General features: G+C 37.8%; 2 protein-coding genes across 4 annotated transcripts; both read left to right on the top strand.

The window, feature by feature from the left end:
• The first annotated feature begins 1,465 nt into the window (after positions 1-1,465).
• On the top strand, positions 1,466-9,294 carry tatdn2 (TatD DNase domain containing 2). Of its 3 annotated transcripts, none has more exons than XM_041980341.1 (7): positions 1,466-1,721; positions 2,841-3,206; positions 3,356-3,775; positions 4,007-4,882; positions 5,062-5,189; positions 7,192-7,375; positions 8,079-9,294. In XM_041980341.1, exons 2-7 carry the CDS (start codon positions 2,901-2,903, stop codon positions 8,217-8,219), a joined length of 2,055 nt encoding a protein of 684 aa, XP_041836275.1. In that variant the 5' UTR covers positions 1,466-1,721; positions 2,841-2,900; the 3' UTR covers positions 8,220-9,294. The 3 variants fall into 3 exon arrangements, with proteins under 3 accessions (XP_041836275.1, XP_041836277.1, XP_041836276.1); XM_041980343.1 differs by lacking the exon at positions 1,466-1,721 and adding an exon at positions 1,855-2,145; XM_041980342.1 differs by lacking the exon at positions 1,466-1,721 and adding an exon at positions 2,576-2,681.
• Positions 9,295-11,073: 1,779 nt separating this feature from the next.
• Positions 11,074-16,238, top strand: ccdc174 (coiled-coil domain containing 174). Its single transcript, XM_041980344.1, has 11 exons — positions 11,074-11,223; positions 11,436-11,543; positions 11,627-11,727; positions 11,807-11,865; positions 11,952-12,105; positions 12,283-12,378; positions 12,796-12,932; positions 13,055-13,149; positions 13,466-13,613; positions 13,735-13,899; positions 15,094-16,238. Exons 1-11 carry the CDS (start codon positions 11,182-11,184, stop codon positions 15,627-15,629), a joined length of 1,641 nt encoding a protein of 546 aa, XP_041836278.1. The 5' UTR covers positions 11,074-11,181; the 3' UTR covers positions 15,630-16,238.
• The last annotated feature ends 535 nt before the right edge of the window (positions 16,239-16,773 follow it).

Raw genomic sequence — 16,773 nt, 5'->3', positions numbered from 1 at the left:
TTACACAATAATCAACTGAAACTTTTCATTATTTCCCTTCTAGGTAAAGCATGCAGCTTGGGTGCCTATAAGACCTTTTTGGGATTACCTAAACTTTGACAGTTTTACTCCACCCTTCCCTTTAGATTAGCTTAAGTTACTGAAAACAAGCTCATATTGACTTAAAAACTGTTAAGACACAAGTTGAAATGTGATTTTTTTTTCATTTGAGAGTTAAAATGTTCATTTTAAAGTTGTAAAATTATGAATAAATTAGTTTCAGCTGCAGCTGTGTGTGTTCAGCTCTTATAGGTTTGGGGACAACGATAAACAACATGTAAAGATAAAGACTTTGATACACTGTCTGACCCGGGACTGAAAATAAAACATATTTTGAAAACTTATTTGTCAGTTTTCTTTATCCATTCCAACGTTACAAACAGGCTTATAAAATAAATTAATTTGCCTTCTACGTGTTCTGACTTAATGTGTTTACTGTTATTGGACCTAAATTTATGCAGAGAGCAATTTCTTTTTTCATGCTTCAAAAGTTGTTTTGAATTCCTTGTAATATTTAAATGTTTAGCGAAGCAATTAAAAGTTGAGTAAATTATGTTACATAAGTAAATCTGCCTTGTCCTCCCCTTTGCTTGGCTTTCTCTTAAACCTTTTGTTCTAAGCACTGAACATTTGCAGCAGGACTAAACATCCCTTCTTTTTTCCAGAAAACATAAAAGGTATGCATCTTGTTTTAAAATAGGATTGTGATTACATTTTGCAGAAGTTATTCTTCCATTATAACAATAAAAAACATCCTATGGACAGATTTCGTAATTGTTAAACCTGTTTTTTCTTTTATGGATTGTCTCTCTTTATCTTTGGCTTTAGGATATTTGTAGTATTGTTGTCATGCATCACAACAAAAACAACACATACCACAGACAGAGCACAAAATGCTAGAAAAAGAGGGTAAATAAATGGATGCGTTATGTGCAGAAGTTTTCTCTTAGTATACAGCCCTGATTACAAAAGTGTCTGAACACTGTAAAATGTAAATTAAAAAATACAAATCTCATAAATCCACATTTTATCCCCAATAGAAATCAGAGATTGAAAGTGAGACATTTTACTGATTGCCGGGAAATATTAGCTTATTTTGAATATGATGGCAGCAACCTGTCATAATTTTGGAATAGGCTCCCTTTTTTGAAGAACTGCCTGTGCAGATTTAGGAAATTAGACCAGTGCTGGAGTTTTTGGAGAGAAATTAATATATTACATTTTATTGCATTAACTTTTCGTAAAGTGATGATGTGGATGTCATTATGTAACATTTTATTGCAAAAGGGCAATCTATATCATCTTGGTCACGGATCTTTTCTAGGATGTAGTTTTTAAGTAGTTAGAGAAATTCAAAACCATATCATGTGAGGCTATGATTAAATACCGTAGCCAGAACTGTTCTCGCGAGATTCAATAACTTGGTTGCGTTCAAAATGTCAAAAACTAACGTTACGGCCATCTAGTGCTCAATTTTTTAAGGGTTGACACAACGGTTAAAGTTGTTATTTTTTATTTTTGTTTATTTATTTATTTCCACTGCCATTTGTATTATTTTTTTTTATCAGTAACGCAGTGTTTGAAAATAAATTTTACAAACTGGGGAAAGGCGCGAACTGATAAGTAATTTTAGTTTACTTCCACACAGCTTCAGCCATTTTTACTGAGCTGACACTGAGAAGGTAATGAAACTCATTAGGTAGAGCCTGGAAAAATGTGTCTTTTGTTAGCTTGTTACTTAACTATGCTAAAACATATATATTGGTAAAGTGTAAATTTGTTATAGTAGTGCGAGTATTAAATATCTTATGCCTCCAGCTGCATCGCCGTTTGAGATTGAAAACTGGTTAGCTAGCAGTTAATTAGCTAAACTTGACGTGCTCACCAACGGACTCATTTTTCCACTCTGCAGTTAAGGCGCTTTTTCTGATAACGCTCGGTCAGACTTTTTGTTTAACCCACATCGGTGTGTTTATAAGTAATCAATGTCTAGCTTTTAGTTGTCATTTTGCCTACATTTGCTTATATACATGAAAGTGAATGACACGTGTCCGTGTACAAGGCGTGCTAATGCGATTTAAAAGTCGGTGGAAGTAGTTAAAATAGGTAAAACCAAATATTAATTCTTAATTTGATTGTACTTTACTTTTATTAATTTGTCATGGCAGTTAATACACATCTGTAGAAAACCGTACATGAAGTCAGTATGTTAAAATTCAAGTTTAAGGTTATATTTTTATGGCCTCGCAGCATATGATATAAGATAAATTTATAAAAATGCAGTGTAGCCTGACTACTAAAGGTCACATCAGTCATTTTGGGGCCAAAAAGAAAAACTTGTCGAACGCGCAGCTTTGTAGTCCATTTATTGGCACAGTTTAGACAAGCAACTTGATATTTTGCGCCTATAAATAATTTATGTGCGCAATTTTCCAGGTAGCACCTATCACGAGGCATAAGACAACTGTGATTAAACACAAAATGTCATGATCTGATAGGCAAGAGAATTTACTACCTCCACCTAGTTAAACCGAAATTTTTACTTGGCGGAAGCATGTAAACATGTTGTAGAAATCCAGAATTATAAGTTTATTTTATAATCCTGTTGAAAAAGTGGAAGCATCAACATTTAAGTTATACATGTGAGTTAAATTCCACTTTGAATTTGTATTAATACTATTTATTAATCATAATGCTGTATATTTAATAACGTGATCATGAAACAGGGACGTAACCTATTATTGATGGAAAATTGAATACTTCACTTTTGCTGCTTTCATAAATTCCCTTGTTACTCACAGGACTGCTCAGCTGCCCTGACAGATCTGCTCATTTGTTGTCTAATTGAGTATTGGATTCAGATGTCAGACATGAGTAGCGACAGAAAGAAGGTGACATTTAAGTGGCTGCGCACTGTCACCTCACCCACACATCCTCAGGGGAGAGACAAAGCATCAAGCACACCTTGTCGCTGGAATAGAGCAGAAAATGAAGATTCAAGTACTTTGCATTTCAGTGATTCTCCAGGATCTGAGGACTTTAAAACACTAAGTCTGGACACTCCCAAGAGAAAAGCAGAGGTGTTCTGTGAAAGTGTGTCCTCTTCAGGCAAAGCCAAGCTGAGGAAGCTCTCTAGGAAAAACTCTGAAATCTTTCATATTTTAAAGGTAAATGTTTGCTTTTTTTTTGTTGTGGTCATCATTTCATGTTCATCAGTTGTGTTTCTAATTAACTGGATGTTTCAGCTTGATGCGAAAGATCAAGACACCTCTTTGTGTCTAGTAAAGAAATATTGGTTTATCTGTATTTGACACAGGGCACCTCAATGAACAAATCACCTAAGGAATCCCCAGAGAGTCAACAAGTACACTCAACTCCATCTCACTCTTTCATTTTGAAAAAGAAAGAGAGGACACCTGAGGAGGGATCGAAAGCAATCTGCAGGATGGCGCTGATTGCAGCTATCGGCAGCACAGAAAAACTCAGCACCACTAAAATCCACAAGACTGACACACAGAGTGGGTCTTTCCCACTTGTATCTTTCCCTGCTAAGGCCGAAGCACTCAGTCCAGAGTCTCTCAGCAGTGTGAATTTGGCTGGTAACTTCTTCTCAAGCAGAACTGCCAACAAGTCTGAGGACATTTACACTCTCAGTGATGATTGGAACTCTCCTCCTCAAGTGTTTGAGGACTCAGAATCTCAAGGTTACCTAACAGAGCCAAAAACAGACACAAGGGTAAGTCCCTCTGACACCAAAACATTAGTTTTTATTTCCAGTTAGAAAACAAGTTTAGATCTTGTGCTCAATTATCTGTGTTTAAATGAGCTTATTTCATTCTTTGGAATTTGAAAGCATCTTCAGTATTTATGAAAAGGCCAGGAAGTTATTTATAATTGTAAATAGATCAGTTGTCAAGCCTGTGAGAAGGTAAAAGTGAAGGGAAATAAATGTGTTTGTCTTTTTCAGGACGTATTGATAGAGAAATATGAACTGGAAGACTGTGACTCGTCCATCCCCTCGCTGGAGGATATTCCAGACTCCTGTTGTGTCACAACTCAGCACAACAGACCAGAACATCAGACTTCTTTGGATGCTACAACTTCCTCTGTCACCTTTTTGTCCACTAATGAAGCAACTGGGGTTATACAGGCAGCAGCTGAGGACACTGGGACGCCTTTTTCACCATCACAGAGGACAGTTTATGTCTCATTCAAGCAGCCTCACCCACCAAGCATGGGCTCTTCAAACCCATTCAGTGAGACTCAGAAGTTTCACTCAGCCATACAAGAGAATTTACTGGATCCTTACGCTCTGCCGCTGTGCTCAAATAGTGGCGTATCAGGCATTTCCTTAAACTCCTCAGCTCGCCGCAGGCGGAGTGATGGCTACTCTTTAATACACAACTCCCCCCATTCATTAACTCCTAGAAGATTGTCCTTGGGGGATGAACCATTGCGGACCAGTTACTCCTGTGACAGTCAGGCTGGTTTCATAGACACACACTGCCATCTAGACATGCTGTATGGCAAACTTGGCTTCAGTGGGACATTCAGCCGCTTTCGGAAAATTTACAGGAGCAGCTTTAGTCCACAGTTTCGTGGCTGTATTACAGACTTCTGTAACCCAGGAATCATGGTGAAAGAGGCCCTGTGGGAAGGTTTGCTTGCTGAAGACATGGTGTGGGGGGCATTTGGGTGCCACCCCCATTTTGCCAAAAACTACTCAAGCATTCAGGAGCAAAACATACTGATGGCAATGAGGCATCCAAAAGCTGTAGCATTTGGTGAGATGGGGCTGGACTATTCCCACAAAAACTCCACTGATACCTCAATACAAAAAAAAGTAAGTTAAATCATATGTACTTTGATAAATAAAGTTTGGCATCCAGATACTTATATTAAATTATACTTGTCCTTTATCATTAGGTGGTCTGGAATTAGTAGTGAAGAGTGTAATAGTTCATAAAAAAAAATAATGTGGTCATTGTGTTTCTTTGCTTTGTGTTTGTGTGTTCTGTGAAGGTGTTTGAGCGTCAGCTGCGTTTGGCTGTGGCCATGCAGAAGCCTCTGGTGATCCACTGTAGAGACGCAGATGATGACCTGCTGCCAATCATGAAGAAGTGTGTTCCTAAAGAATACAAGATTCACAGGTGTGTGAAAGCAAAATTGTGTAATTTTTTTCAAATTTTTACTTTTTCAATATGTGGGTGTCTATGCTGACATACCTTTCTATAAAGTACAGATCTTACAGGAGGATTTATTTAGCCTCCTGAGTCATTTGCCATTTTTGCAACCTTCCCAAGGTTGTCAGCCAGAAGTAAAGTGCTGTGCAGGAAAGTCTTACGTGCAGCGTGGAATGTGATGTCATCCTGTGTTTGCAATCAAAACCTTTTGCAGCATTTCACATTTGACTATTTCACACTTCTTTGTGCAGAAATAAATAGTTTCATACTTTTTTGCACACTGATGACTTTATCTGTGTATCTCGTAACATTGATCGAGAAACAAGTTCTTGTGTAAAGACTAAATTTGTTTATATATTTATTATGTCCATGCTCTTTTCAAACATCATGAAAGATTTAAATCCCAGACCTCCCTCTACCCGGCCACATTTGCCAGCTCATCCTGAGGGATCCTGAGGTATTCCCAGGCCAGCTAAGATGTAGTCCCTACAGTGCATCCTGGGTCTTTCCCAGGGTGTCCACCTAGTTGGACGTTCCCACAACACCTCACCAGGGAGGCGTTCAGGAGGCATCCTAACCAGATGCCTGAGTCACCTCTTCTGGCTTCTCTCTATGCAGAGAATCAGCTGCTCTACTCTGAGCCCCTCCCGGATGATCGAGTTTCTCACCCTACAGTATCTCTAAGGGAGAGTCTTTAGATTTAGACTGAACTGTTCATATGCCAAACCATGCAGTCATACCGTATCTGATGATGCTACCAAGAACAGCATCATAAAAAATAAGCATGATCTCAGGTCGAAACCTTTGAGCCAGTCTGCAGCACAGATAATTTACATGGTCACTCCAGCAAAGGGTATAGTAGTATATTCACTTTGACAGTGACAACTTTATTTTTGAATATTAAAATCATTACATGTGTGAGGACCATATTGTAGTCACATGGAGTATTACTATTACCAACTTTTTTTTATATTACTGTACCTTAACCACAAATCTGTATCTGCCAAAGTACATGGTGGTTTAAATGGTTATTTTTGATATAATTTCTAGCACATTTTAAAATTGTGTAAATATTTGATTGTAAGCATTTAAAAAAAATTAATATAGTTGTGGGTTCAGCAGGACGTTACTGTGGAACAAGGTGTAATGTTTTCTATGCAGTAATGTGCTGAAAGTTGAGATTGATTATAGCAGTGTCCATTGAGAAACGCCGTAAAAATGTTCAGGCTCAGGATTTATTTTGCCATCATCTCTTCATAGGTTAGGGTAGGAATGTAAGTCTACTGGTAAATCAAGAGCTTCATCTTTCGGTTCAGCTCCTTCACCACAACAAACCCATGCAGAGTCTGCATCACTATAGATGCTATACTGATCTACCGGAGGGAACACTCCACCCTTTTCTGGATGAAGTCCCTTGTCTAGGATATAGAGGTGCTGATTCTCAGCCCAACAGTTTCACACTGTGCTGTGAATCACTTCAGTAAGAGCTGAAAATCTTTGCCTGATGAAGCCGACAGAACCACATCGTTGGCACAAAGCAGAAATGCTTTCCTGAAGCCACCAAGCTGGATCTCTTCTACACCTCAGCTAAGCCTAGAAATTCTGTCCATTGAAGTTATGAACAGAATCCATTTCACCGATTCCAAACAAAAATGGCACAAAAAAATAAAGCTTCGGTCTCTGGAGGCTAGGGAGGACAACAGGGATTCTGTACAGAGTTGATTTATACAGAGCACCAGTTTAATGACTGGCCACACTTTGCATTAAATTACCATTAAATCTAATAGGAAAGTGTTTCCAAACAAATTTGGTAATGTACCTATTTAAAATTGCCAACCTACAACACATTATTAGTATGTGGTGAGTTGTCAGATATAGACGTCGAAGGAGCTCCTCTGTGTATTTGCAAATCTATTCATGTGCATTTAATCAGTAACTTTTCTTTTTGTTGCTTTGGTGTTTTTTTCAGACACTGCTTCACAAACAGGTATTCAGTGATTGAGCCCTTCTTGGCCGAGTTCCCCAACTTGTATGTGGGCTTCACAGCCCTGATCACTTACACCAGGGCCACCGAGGCCAGAGATGCGGTCCGCCAGATCCCGCTTGACCGCATTTTGTTGGAGACGGATGCACCATATTTCCTTCCAAGACAAGTAGGTTTGAGTGGAGCCTTAGGGAATCTAAAACACTGCAACATAGACCAATGCTGACCCTATAGTCAATGTTAGATTTGCCATTGGAGACATAAAGATAAATACACCTGTGATTTTAAAAACAGTCTTAAAAAATTGTGGTTTTAGGTTTTTGAATATCAGTGTTTGAAAGGTGATGACTTTTTTCTATATGAGCATAAATGGCTGCCAAGATGAAAATTGCTGCACCTGGGTTCTTTTTTTAAATGTCTTTTCACAATTTATTTAACTATTTGTGCTCTCCCCCTTTTGTGCTAAAAGTCTAATCTTTTTAAAGGGTGCTGTTGTCGCCATTGTTGCTACCTTTTAGGCAAATGATCATATTAGGGTATGTTATTAAACTGGGACCCTGAGTAAATAGAGTAAACCTGGTGCTGCCACTGCTACAGAAATTAGCATAAACAGAGAAGTGATTTTTAGATCACCTGAACACTAATTGTTGATGCTGAGTGTTGTGTTTTTAACACTGTGCACAGTTCAAGCTCATTGTGAGCTATTTAGGCAGGTTTAGGGTTTTTCCACCACATTACAAGTGGTTGCAAGGCACCATGATAGTGATACATCATCATAATGTGATAGACTTTTGTATGAATGCAATATTCAAGGTAGTCCTCAAAACAAGGTGGTTTACAGTGTTTGCATCTTTATGACTTCATCTTAACAGGTCAGGAAAGGTGTCTGCCAGTTTTCACATCCTGGAATGGGCATTCACGCTCTGCAGGAGCTGAGCTGGCTGAAGGGGGAGGATATGGCCACTGTCTTTGACACCGTCCGCAACAACACCACTCAGCTTTACGGCATATGATCTTGAGAGTTGGAAGCATAAAAGAAAAAAAAACTGGCACCAAAGAAAAGTATCAGTGCTTTATTGTGACTCATATTTTCTGCAGCTTTTTGTTTAGATTTATAAATCCTCCATGGAGAGGTGGAAGATGGAGGAGCCATCTCATTTTAAACGGCCTGATAAACTAACAAACTGATCTTAAAAAGATAAAAAGTTACAGAAATAAAACTGTCTCCCGGTAAAGGCACAGTTAATCTTGTTCTAGGGCATTGTTCAGGCCAATTAATTCATAAAAATGTTAAGTTGTATTTGGTTCTGTGATGCTTTGCTGTTTTTTTTTCCCTCATTTGTCTAGATGCTTTGTTTGTCCACTGCTATGCAGTCTAGTTTGGTTTGCAGTGAAGACATTAAAGTATTTTAATCCTTTTTGTTTACTCTTAATGTCTGTTTCTAGGATGTTTCATAAATGAAAACAAGGGTTTATGGAAGAAACAAACAAACATGAAGTTTTCAGAAGCAGATTCTTTGTTGCAGAGAGAAAGCAGCTGAGAGGCTGGTCCATCAACCTGCATTGATACCATTTTCTTCATCTTATACTCTGGACCTAAGTGCATTTTATTTTTAGAAAGATTTACCTTTTAACATTTTCTGGATACTAGTATTTGTCATCCGTGTGGAAGAGTAATGGTTTATGGGTAGATGTGTCTCTTCTACATCAGGTTTGATGAGATATGTGGGAAATGCACACATTTTCCATTTTTCCAGGGCCCTTAATAAAACCTTGTTTTCACGTGTTTAATGGATGTAGGTCAGAGCACACTATGTTCATGGTTTCAAAATGGATCACAGAACTACGTAAGAGCTACACACTGTTGTCCTAGTCACCGAGTTTTGGACAAGATCTTTTGCAGCCATGTTTTATTGGCCATTTTGTGTTTGCTGGAAAAATGAGTATTTACATATTTAACTGTAGTGGTAATGGGAGGGAACATCAGGAAACAGTTTAGCCTTTACTCAATTTACCCAAACATGGAGAACATTTGGGAGGCGAACCGCTGGCATTTAAGCTGTATTTATAATTATCTTGCTCAAATGTCACAAACTTCTGGCATTAATATGACTAAATTTGTCTAATAGTTATATTTTCCTTAAAATGTAACTATTTGGACCATTTTAGCACCAAAATAAACTGTGCAGTGATGGCTTAACCAGATTTGTGAAGTCCTGGGTAGAGAATAAAAGAGTTTATTGGTTATTCTTGATTTGTTAGGTTGTTTTGTACCCAATAATCCTCACTTTATATATTTTTTATGTGAAACGATATTTGTAATAAATAATTATCTGAAATGGAGGCATTGAAATGACAGAATCTGTTCAGTATTTTTGAAATGTCAACATCTGAAACAAAAGGCAGAAATTATTAAATATTACGATGATTTCACTATATTTTCATTTATTTATTTATCGCACATCACAGATGAAAATGATGAATCTGAGATTCCCAGCAGGATCCCTTTCAGTACCACACTACTCCTGAAGTCGTCTTATCTTATCATGAAGCCAATTTCAAAGGGGACACTTACCTGATCAAAGGACAGAAAGATCATGGAGCTACACGACTTAAGGTGTTTAGTTGTAGTTGTGAATATATTTCTCACTCACAGAGAAGCTGCTGCCCTCTGTGGATTGATTTTTCCTCCATGGCTTGGCACTCATTCTTGGGGACTTTTCCTTGGGCTTTGAATAAATAACAAACAAAAAAACTTACAGATCAGATAGCATTGTTTGGAAATATTTCAGCTTCACATTAGAAATTTAGTCTTGTATTAAAAAAGGGAAACAATGCACTCTAAAGCTTGTTTATAAAGCCTCCATTAATTTTAATTTTCAAAATATTTCAGGTTGAAGTGGTAAAAAATCCAACATGACACAAAATGAAAGCTAACAGACAAGTTTTTGTCTTTGTCTGCCAGACCTACTGCACACTGTATGAAGCCTTCCAGAGTCTGATCCGATGCTCATAATCTGATACCCTCTGGCTCATATAACTGTCATCTATAAGAATATATTCAACCTGATGTTAGCAGGTACTCATATTTTGAAAAGCCGGTTCAGATGTTTAAATTGATATACTGTGGGATTTTCTGTGTTGTGATGTGATAACATCCTGGTCAATCTGATCTAATCAATTGACGATACAGGTTACAATATTTCTGAGATACAAAAAAATCTGATGCTTTCAGTCTATTACCCAGGTAATATTCAGCATAACATAACTAGACTCTTGGATAATCTCTACAATAAAAACATACCAAATTGCAAGCTCATTCATCATTAGTTAACTGTGTTTACTTTTTAGGTTTTAAGTTGTCCCAAATTTTCAGTTATGACCTATGTTTTTTTTTAACTACAAAGCATTTAATTCTTTAGAACAGTGTCTGATATATCTTGGATACTTTAAACATAGTCTTTCCGTGGTCCTAAACAGTATGATAAAATCAGTATTAGCTCATAAAAAGTCCTGCTTAAGATTTCCTGAAATTAGTCATATGTATAAATGTAGATTTTGTTTTGCTTCTCAATGCTAATGGAAGCAAAACATATCTTACACAGCATACCTTAAGTATCATACACATTGTGCGTGTTTTTTATGGAAGATTGCCTTACAAAACTGGACATGTTTATTTCTGTGTGCCAAGCTCAGAAGGTTTACTGTATCAAAGTATACTCTGTTTTAAGAGCGGTAGATGCAAGACGAAAGGAGGAAAAAGAAAGAAATTCTACTACACTGGCATTTTTTAATACAAAGCTGAAATTTTGATTAAAACAGACACAAGACTTCCTGTTAAGATGATAGTGCAGTGCCGCGTAGTGCCAGTAGATGGGGCTGTTGTGACATAATGCTAGTCAAAACAAGGACGAAGAAGACCGTGTACATGCTAGCACGATAGCAACTGTCAGGTTATATTGTGGACAGGAAAATATGGATAAAAAGAAGAAGCAGTTGAACGTGGCAGCTTCATCGGTGAGTTACTTGATAAGAAGTGTTATAATTATTTGGATGAAATCACATGTAGGTGGATAATGTTTATTTAAAGCACAAAAACGACATTAGCTAACTTTCTGTTAGACCTTTGCTAGCGCTAAGACCGATTTACATGTGTTAAGATAATGGAAAGTTAGAATCTACATTTTATGAATGCGTTGTTTTTTGTTTTTTGTTTTTTTTTTTTACAGCTAGTGGACCTTAAAGCTGAATTGTACAGAAAACAGGAGCAGTTTAAACGAGAGAAACTCGGACAAGAAAACTCTGATGCTGGACTCAAAGCAAAATCCACAGTCAAGGTACTGCTAAGCGTTATGATAGTATACATATATATTTCTCATATGACACATTCTAACCGTCATCTCTTCGTTTACCCCTGTAGAAACCTAATATCTGGAGTAAAACAAACGCAGGTGTTTCAGCAAGAGCTGCAAAAGATGCGGAGCAACTGGCAGAGGAGCAAATCACCCTTGACACAACAAAGTGAGCCAAAAGAATAATTTGATGTCTAAATACACGGGTAAATATTACATATGATTTCTCATTTATCCTCTCACAACAGGCGCAAGCTGGAGGAAAAGGCCAGACTCTATGATCAGATGTCAAAAGGAGGTTTTCTAGGTTGGTGAAATTGGTGATCTGCCTAATGTTTACACGGACAGCATAGTGTCGTTACTTGGTGCTAACCTTGTCTTGTACTACATTAGATGAAGAAACAGAGGGATTGTACCTTGTTGACTTCACCCAGAAGATTATTGACAAAAAGAGAGAAACACAAGCAAAAAAGGAGATGGAAAAAGAGGATGAGGAAGGAGACATCTCATCACCTATCCCTCCTCCTCAGAACCCAGATGAGGAATGGTAATGTAAACATAAACTTTACGTACTGTGTTGTTTAAAAAGTGAATATGTATTTATGTGTAACTTAAGAAAAAGAAACTCAGATGAACCATAGCAACTTAGCACTCAGTGTAAAACTGTTTAAAATAGCATTATCAATAAACAGTAAACATTTTAATGCCCGTTGTTTTGTCAAAGGGTGGACTTTGTGGATGCTTTGGGACGATCTCGAAGATGCATGAAGAAAGATCTACCAGATTTTAAGAAACTGGACCAGGACATTAAAGGAAAAAGGTAAAGGAATTATAGCATTTAAGTTTGCTCAGCAGCTAGTTGGGAATAATGGGGAAACAGCAGTGTATTTTAGTCATGGGCATATATTTGTGGTGGGCTGGAGGGTGGAGATGAAAATATAAACTACAATCAAACTCTTGACAAAAGTTAAATGTAGCACTATGATGAGTGAGAGTTTCTGGTACAGAAAGAATTATATGGCAGCTTTCCTTTTATTTGTTTTGATTATTACTTTTTGTTTTCATTTCCCATTTCAAGAATAAACGATGCGTTTAGAGGGACAAGCATTTTAAGCCTGCACATATTGCCTAGCTTATACGGAGGATGTGTTAAGCATATTGTAAATTTGGCATGTTTTTTCTACTGTTTTTCTTTTCTTGTCTTTCCAACTTGTTTAAAAAAATCTGTTAACTATAGAACAACACCATCTGAGAAGACCTTGCTCTCAGAGGACATGCGCCGAGAGCTGCAGAGGCAGGAGTGGGAGATGGAGGAAGAGGAGGCTATGAAGAGGCCTGTTGGACCAATCCACTATGAGGATATTAGGGCACAAGGTTAACGCCATATAAAAAAAAAAAAAATTCTGCATGCATTTGAGCATTAGTTACCAATTTTTGCTCAATGTTAAGGAGCAAAGTTAAAGGTTTTTTTGTTTTGTTTTTCATCTCCTTGACAGAGGCTCGAGATCTTGGAGTGGGCTACTTTGCTTTCTCTCAGGATGCAGAGCAACGCAGGAAGCAGAGAGAAACTCTGGACATGCTCAGAGACCAGGTGAGTTGCTCATTATTAAATGGGAAGGCACAAATGCCAGGCCAGGATGCCAGCATCAAACGTATAATACTTTTACCTAAATGGCAGATATGAAGCTAAGACAAGTTACAAAAAAATGCAAGCATCAAGATTAAATTATTAGTAAATGAATAATTAATCATCAGAAATAATTAACTTAGATTTATGTTAAGATAGAGTTCTTTCATTTGAGTGGCAAGAACCATTAAAGCTTTCTTTCCTAACTAGTAAAAATAATTATTTTTTTTAAATCTGAGCAGATTTGAATTTTTTTTTTTGCATCCTTCCTGTCCTTCAGACAACGGATCAGCGCACTAAGAGGGAACGACTGAAGGAGAAGAGGCAGGTCATCCTGCAGGCTCGGTTAGCCAAGGTGAGGCAGAGGAAGATGAAGAAGGCAAAGCTGGATGGCACTGAGGAAGAGGAGCAAGAGGAGGACAATCCAGGTTAGGGTTTACACACACCTAACATCAGCTGTTGCACCGTTTGTGATAAAAGTGTGGCTGCTGCTATTCAGTGATTACAAGCTTGTTAGTGAAGGACTGTGGTGATTTTTTTTTGTGTCAGGAGAGAAAAATGAAGAGGAGGAAGAGGTTGAAACAACGGGGCCCTTCCCTCACCCTGACGAGCCTCCAGAGGTCAGCATTTCAAAGAGGGTAGAAGTGGAAATTCAGGAGAGACGGGACACCAAACCAGGAGTTCCTCATGTCAGAGAATGGGACAGAGGCAAAGGTAAACCTCATTATTTAAAAGTCTGCATTGAATAGAAAGAAAAATAATTTCTTTAGTTGTGTGATGACTTAATGTAATTTATAGACACATCATTGCCCCTTCCATTGACCAGTGAACAAGCTCATTATTTAAGAATCACTTTAACCTGTTCTTCTTAGTCTTTTTTTAAAAGTTAAACAATAAAATGTGCCCCAACATGTAGGGCATGGCAGCTCTTTGACCATCGTCTCATTTACAGACTAATTAAATGATTCCTGCTTTCAACATACTGCTGGCTGACACCTTGTTAGCACTGTTGTATCACTTTCAGTGTTTCATGTGTAAAACCTGAAGCTGAGTCAGATAACTAGTTTTCCCATGTACAAATTACAGTACATGGCGTTCCTTTATTTGGAGTATTTTATCTGAGAAACATACACTTACTGGCCAAAAAGTCACAAATAATTTTTATGGTTTCTTTAGAGCACTTTTGAAATTAGTGCAGGGACTTACTGTGGCATTGTTTTGATTAGCTTATGAAATGTCACATCATGTCCCTGTTTGCCAACACACACAGTAAACTGATAGACAAATACCTGACTGGCAGTTTTATTCTTGTAGGCTTATATTTGCTGTATCTGCGGTTTGGGTAGTTCTGATCCCTCCTAAAGGTGCAATCTCTTCACAAGACATATTAAACTGCCCCAAGTTGTTAAAACGCTGCACCACAGAACATGTTGCCCCATCAGCAGTTTATACTTCAGCCCAAAATCGTTTCCTAATTCTTCTGTGACGTATCTGCTCCATAAACCCTGGGCTTCACTGTTACTCCATTCCTGTTATTTTAATTTTCTAGGGATCTAAGATAAAGAACTGTTGCCCATATAAGCTACTTTTCGTCATGATTAACAGATTTATTTTAGTAATGGTGGATCCGCTGATGCATTAATTGAAAGATTGAATTTTAAACCTTCTACAAGGAAAATGACAAAGTACACCTAATAGAGTATTAACTGAAGTTAAAGTGTGGTGATAAAGATGAGGAGGCTCAGTATTTCTACTCTGAAACAATAAATCACATATTTTTATACTCTGGAGGGTCCAAATGAAATCCTATGGCAGGGTTTGAGGTTTTTTTTCTTCCACAGAATTTATCCATGCGAGTGATCTAAAATTGAATCTCTTTAACACCACTTCCTGTCTGATCTCTTTCAGAATTCATGTTTAGTGAGTGGAAATCCCGCCGCCGAGATGAACGAGATTCAGAATTTGCTCCTCCTTCTGCGTACTTTGCTGATAAAAGGAGACCAAAATTAGGGAATTCTATGGATCAGAAGAATAAGTCCAACATGCCATTCCACGGGACAAAATATCCAAGTGGAATCTCTGAGAGCAAGGCTGAACCACAGCATCCGCCTCCAACTGTTTCTTCACCTCCTAAAACTCAACAAAATCCTCCAGCATCTTCGCCACCTTCAAAGCCACCACCTACACAGAGCTCACCACTTTCAGCTCCCCCGTTTAATCCTCATTACCCCCCTCCTCAGTTTTATCCTCCATTTTCTCCTCCCTTTTCCTCTCAGTTTGCAGGTCCACCTCATGTCCTTCCGCCATTTCCCCCACAGTATCCATACCAGTATCCACCCCAGTATCCACCTCCGCCTGCAGATCAAAGCCAAACTCAGGAACAGCCTCAAGCTGCTCCTCAGAATCTGGATGACATGCTGTCCTTTTACAGGAACTCTACCTGATGCCTGCTTTCTGCAAAAGTAAACATTGTTGGAGGAACAATGGAAAGAAATGTCTCAGCTCTTTGAATTTGAATAATTTAATAGAATTCCTTTTTTTTTTTTTTATTGACGCTGCTCTCTCTTTCTTGTTTGTCTTTTTGTCCAAACAAAAAGCTGCTGTTTTGGGGGAAAAGGGTTGGACAGTACTTGTATTGTGTAACCTGTTCAAAGGATTGTTGGAGGTCTCAGGTTTGAGTTGCAGTTTGAAAATGTCCACAAGGTAGTGCTATACAGCTTTATTAGTACGGTCTTTGCAAATGATGCTGCAGTGATTTTTCCCCTGTTAAGTCTAGAGATGCTTCCTAGATTATTACTAAAATTATCTGTAAAGATCTTTACGTTCACCATATCTCTTTTCCTATTTCTTTCTACACACACACACACACACACACACACACACACACACACACACGGCATCAAACTCAAGGACTGCACATACTCAGTAGCTGAAACTAAAAAAACATTTTGACTTGAAATCCAAAATTTATGAATAAGTGTTTTATTTGTGGTGTGTAGGTTTGCTAATTGAAACAATCCATATTGCATTAATAAACTTGTTTAGCTATTGAAGGCTTAGTTTTTTTATTATTATTTTATAAAAAGGGTGTGACTGGCCATTTTCACATTTCTTATAGGAATATTACTGAGGTCATGCATGGGAGAAACATTTCTTCTTCAGTACAGGCTTCTAATATATTACCATTTTGCCTGTGAGAATCATATAAAACATAAATTCGTTTCTACCTGCTTAAGCAGCTGGGATAGGCTCCAGCCCCCCTGCGAGCCTGAATTGGATTAAGTGTGTATAGAAGATGATGGCTACCTGCTCAAGGTGACTGGGTGGGGGATAGTCTACCAGCTGCAACAAGACAAAAAAGCAGGGTACAAACTTGAACGTTTTCCAGTCAATTAAATTAATTCCAGTTAATTAATTCACAGAACAATAATCCTATAGCCAAGAAGCTAGAAGGGCACTCACGTTTACTATACTCTGAGTGCCCTTCTAGACAAAAATGCCAAAAAACGACTATAATTGTACCATTTTCTTAAAATTCTTCATTCACTCTTGCTTTAAATTCCCAGTAACTTTAATAGATTTTGGCCT

The sequence above is a fragment of the Melanotaenia boesemani genome, chromosome 3, assembly GCF_017639745.1.
Source record: "Melanotaenia boesemani isolate fMelBoe1 chromosome 3, fMelBoe1.pri, whole genome shotgun sequence".
Taxonomy (NCBI): domain Eukaryota; kingdom Metazoa; phylum Chordata; class Actinopteri; order Atheriniformes; family Melanotaeniidae; genus Melanotaenia; species Melanotaenia boesemani.
Note: the sequence above shows the minus strand (reverse complement) of the source record. Positions and strands in the feature narration are given on the sequence as shown.

Bases quoted from the DNA above. Each gene is read 5' to 3' on its own strand.
- tatdn2 (XM_041980341.1), top strand. From the start codon at position 2,901: ATGTCAGACATGAGTAGCGACAGAAAGAAGGTGACATTTAAGTGGCTG. The intron at 3,776-4,006 runs GTAAGTCCCTCT...TGTCTTTTTCAG, and splicing joins AGCCAAAAACAGACACAAGG to GACGTATTGATAGAGAAATA. The intron at 4,883-5,061 runs GTAAGTTAAATC...TGTTCTGTGAAG, and splicing joins ATACCTCAATACAAAAAAAA to GTGTTTGAGCGTCAGCTGCG.
- ccdc174 (XM_041980344.1), top strand. From the start codon at position 11,182: ATGGATAAAAAGAAGAAGCAGTTGAACGTGGCAGCTTCATCG. The intron at 12,106-12,282 runs GTAATGTAAACA...GTTTTGTCAAAG, and splicing joins CAGAACCCAGATGAGGAATG to GGTGGACTTTGTGGATGCTT. The intron at 13,614-13,734 runs GTTAGGGTTTAC...TTTTTGTGTCAG, and splicing joins GCAAGAGGAGGACAATCCAG to GAGAGAAAAATGAAGAGGAG.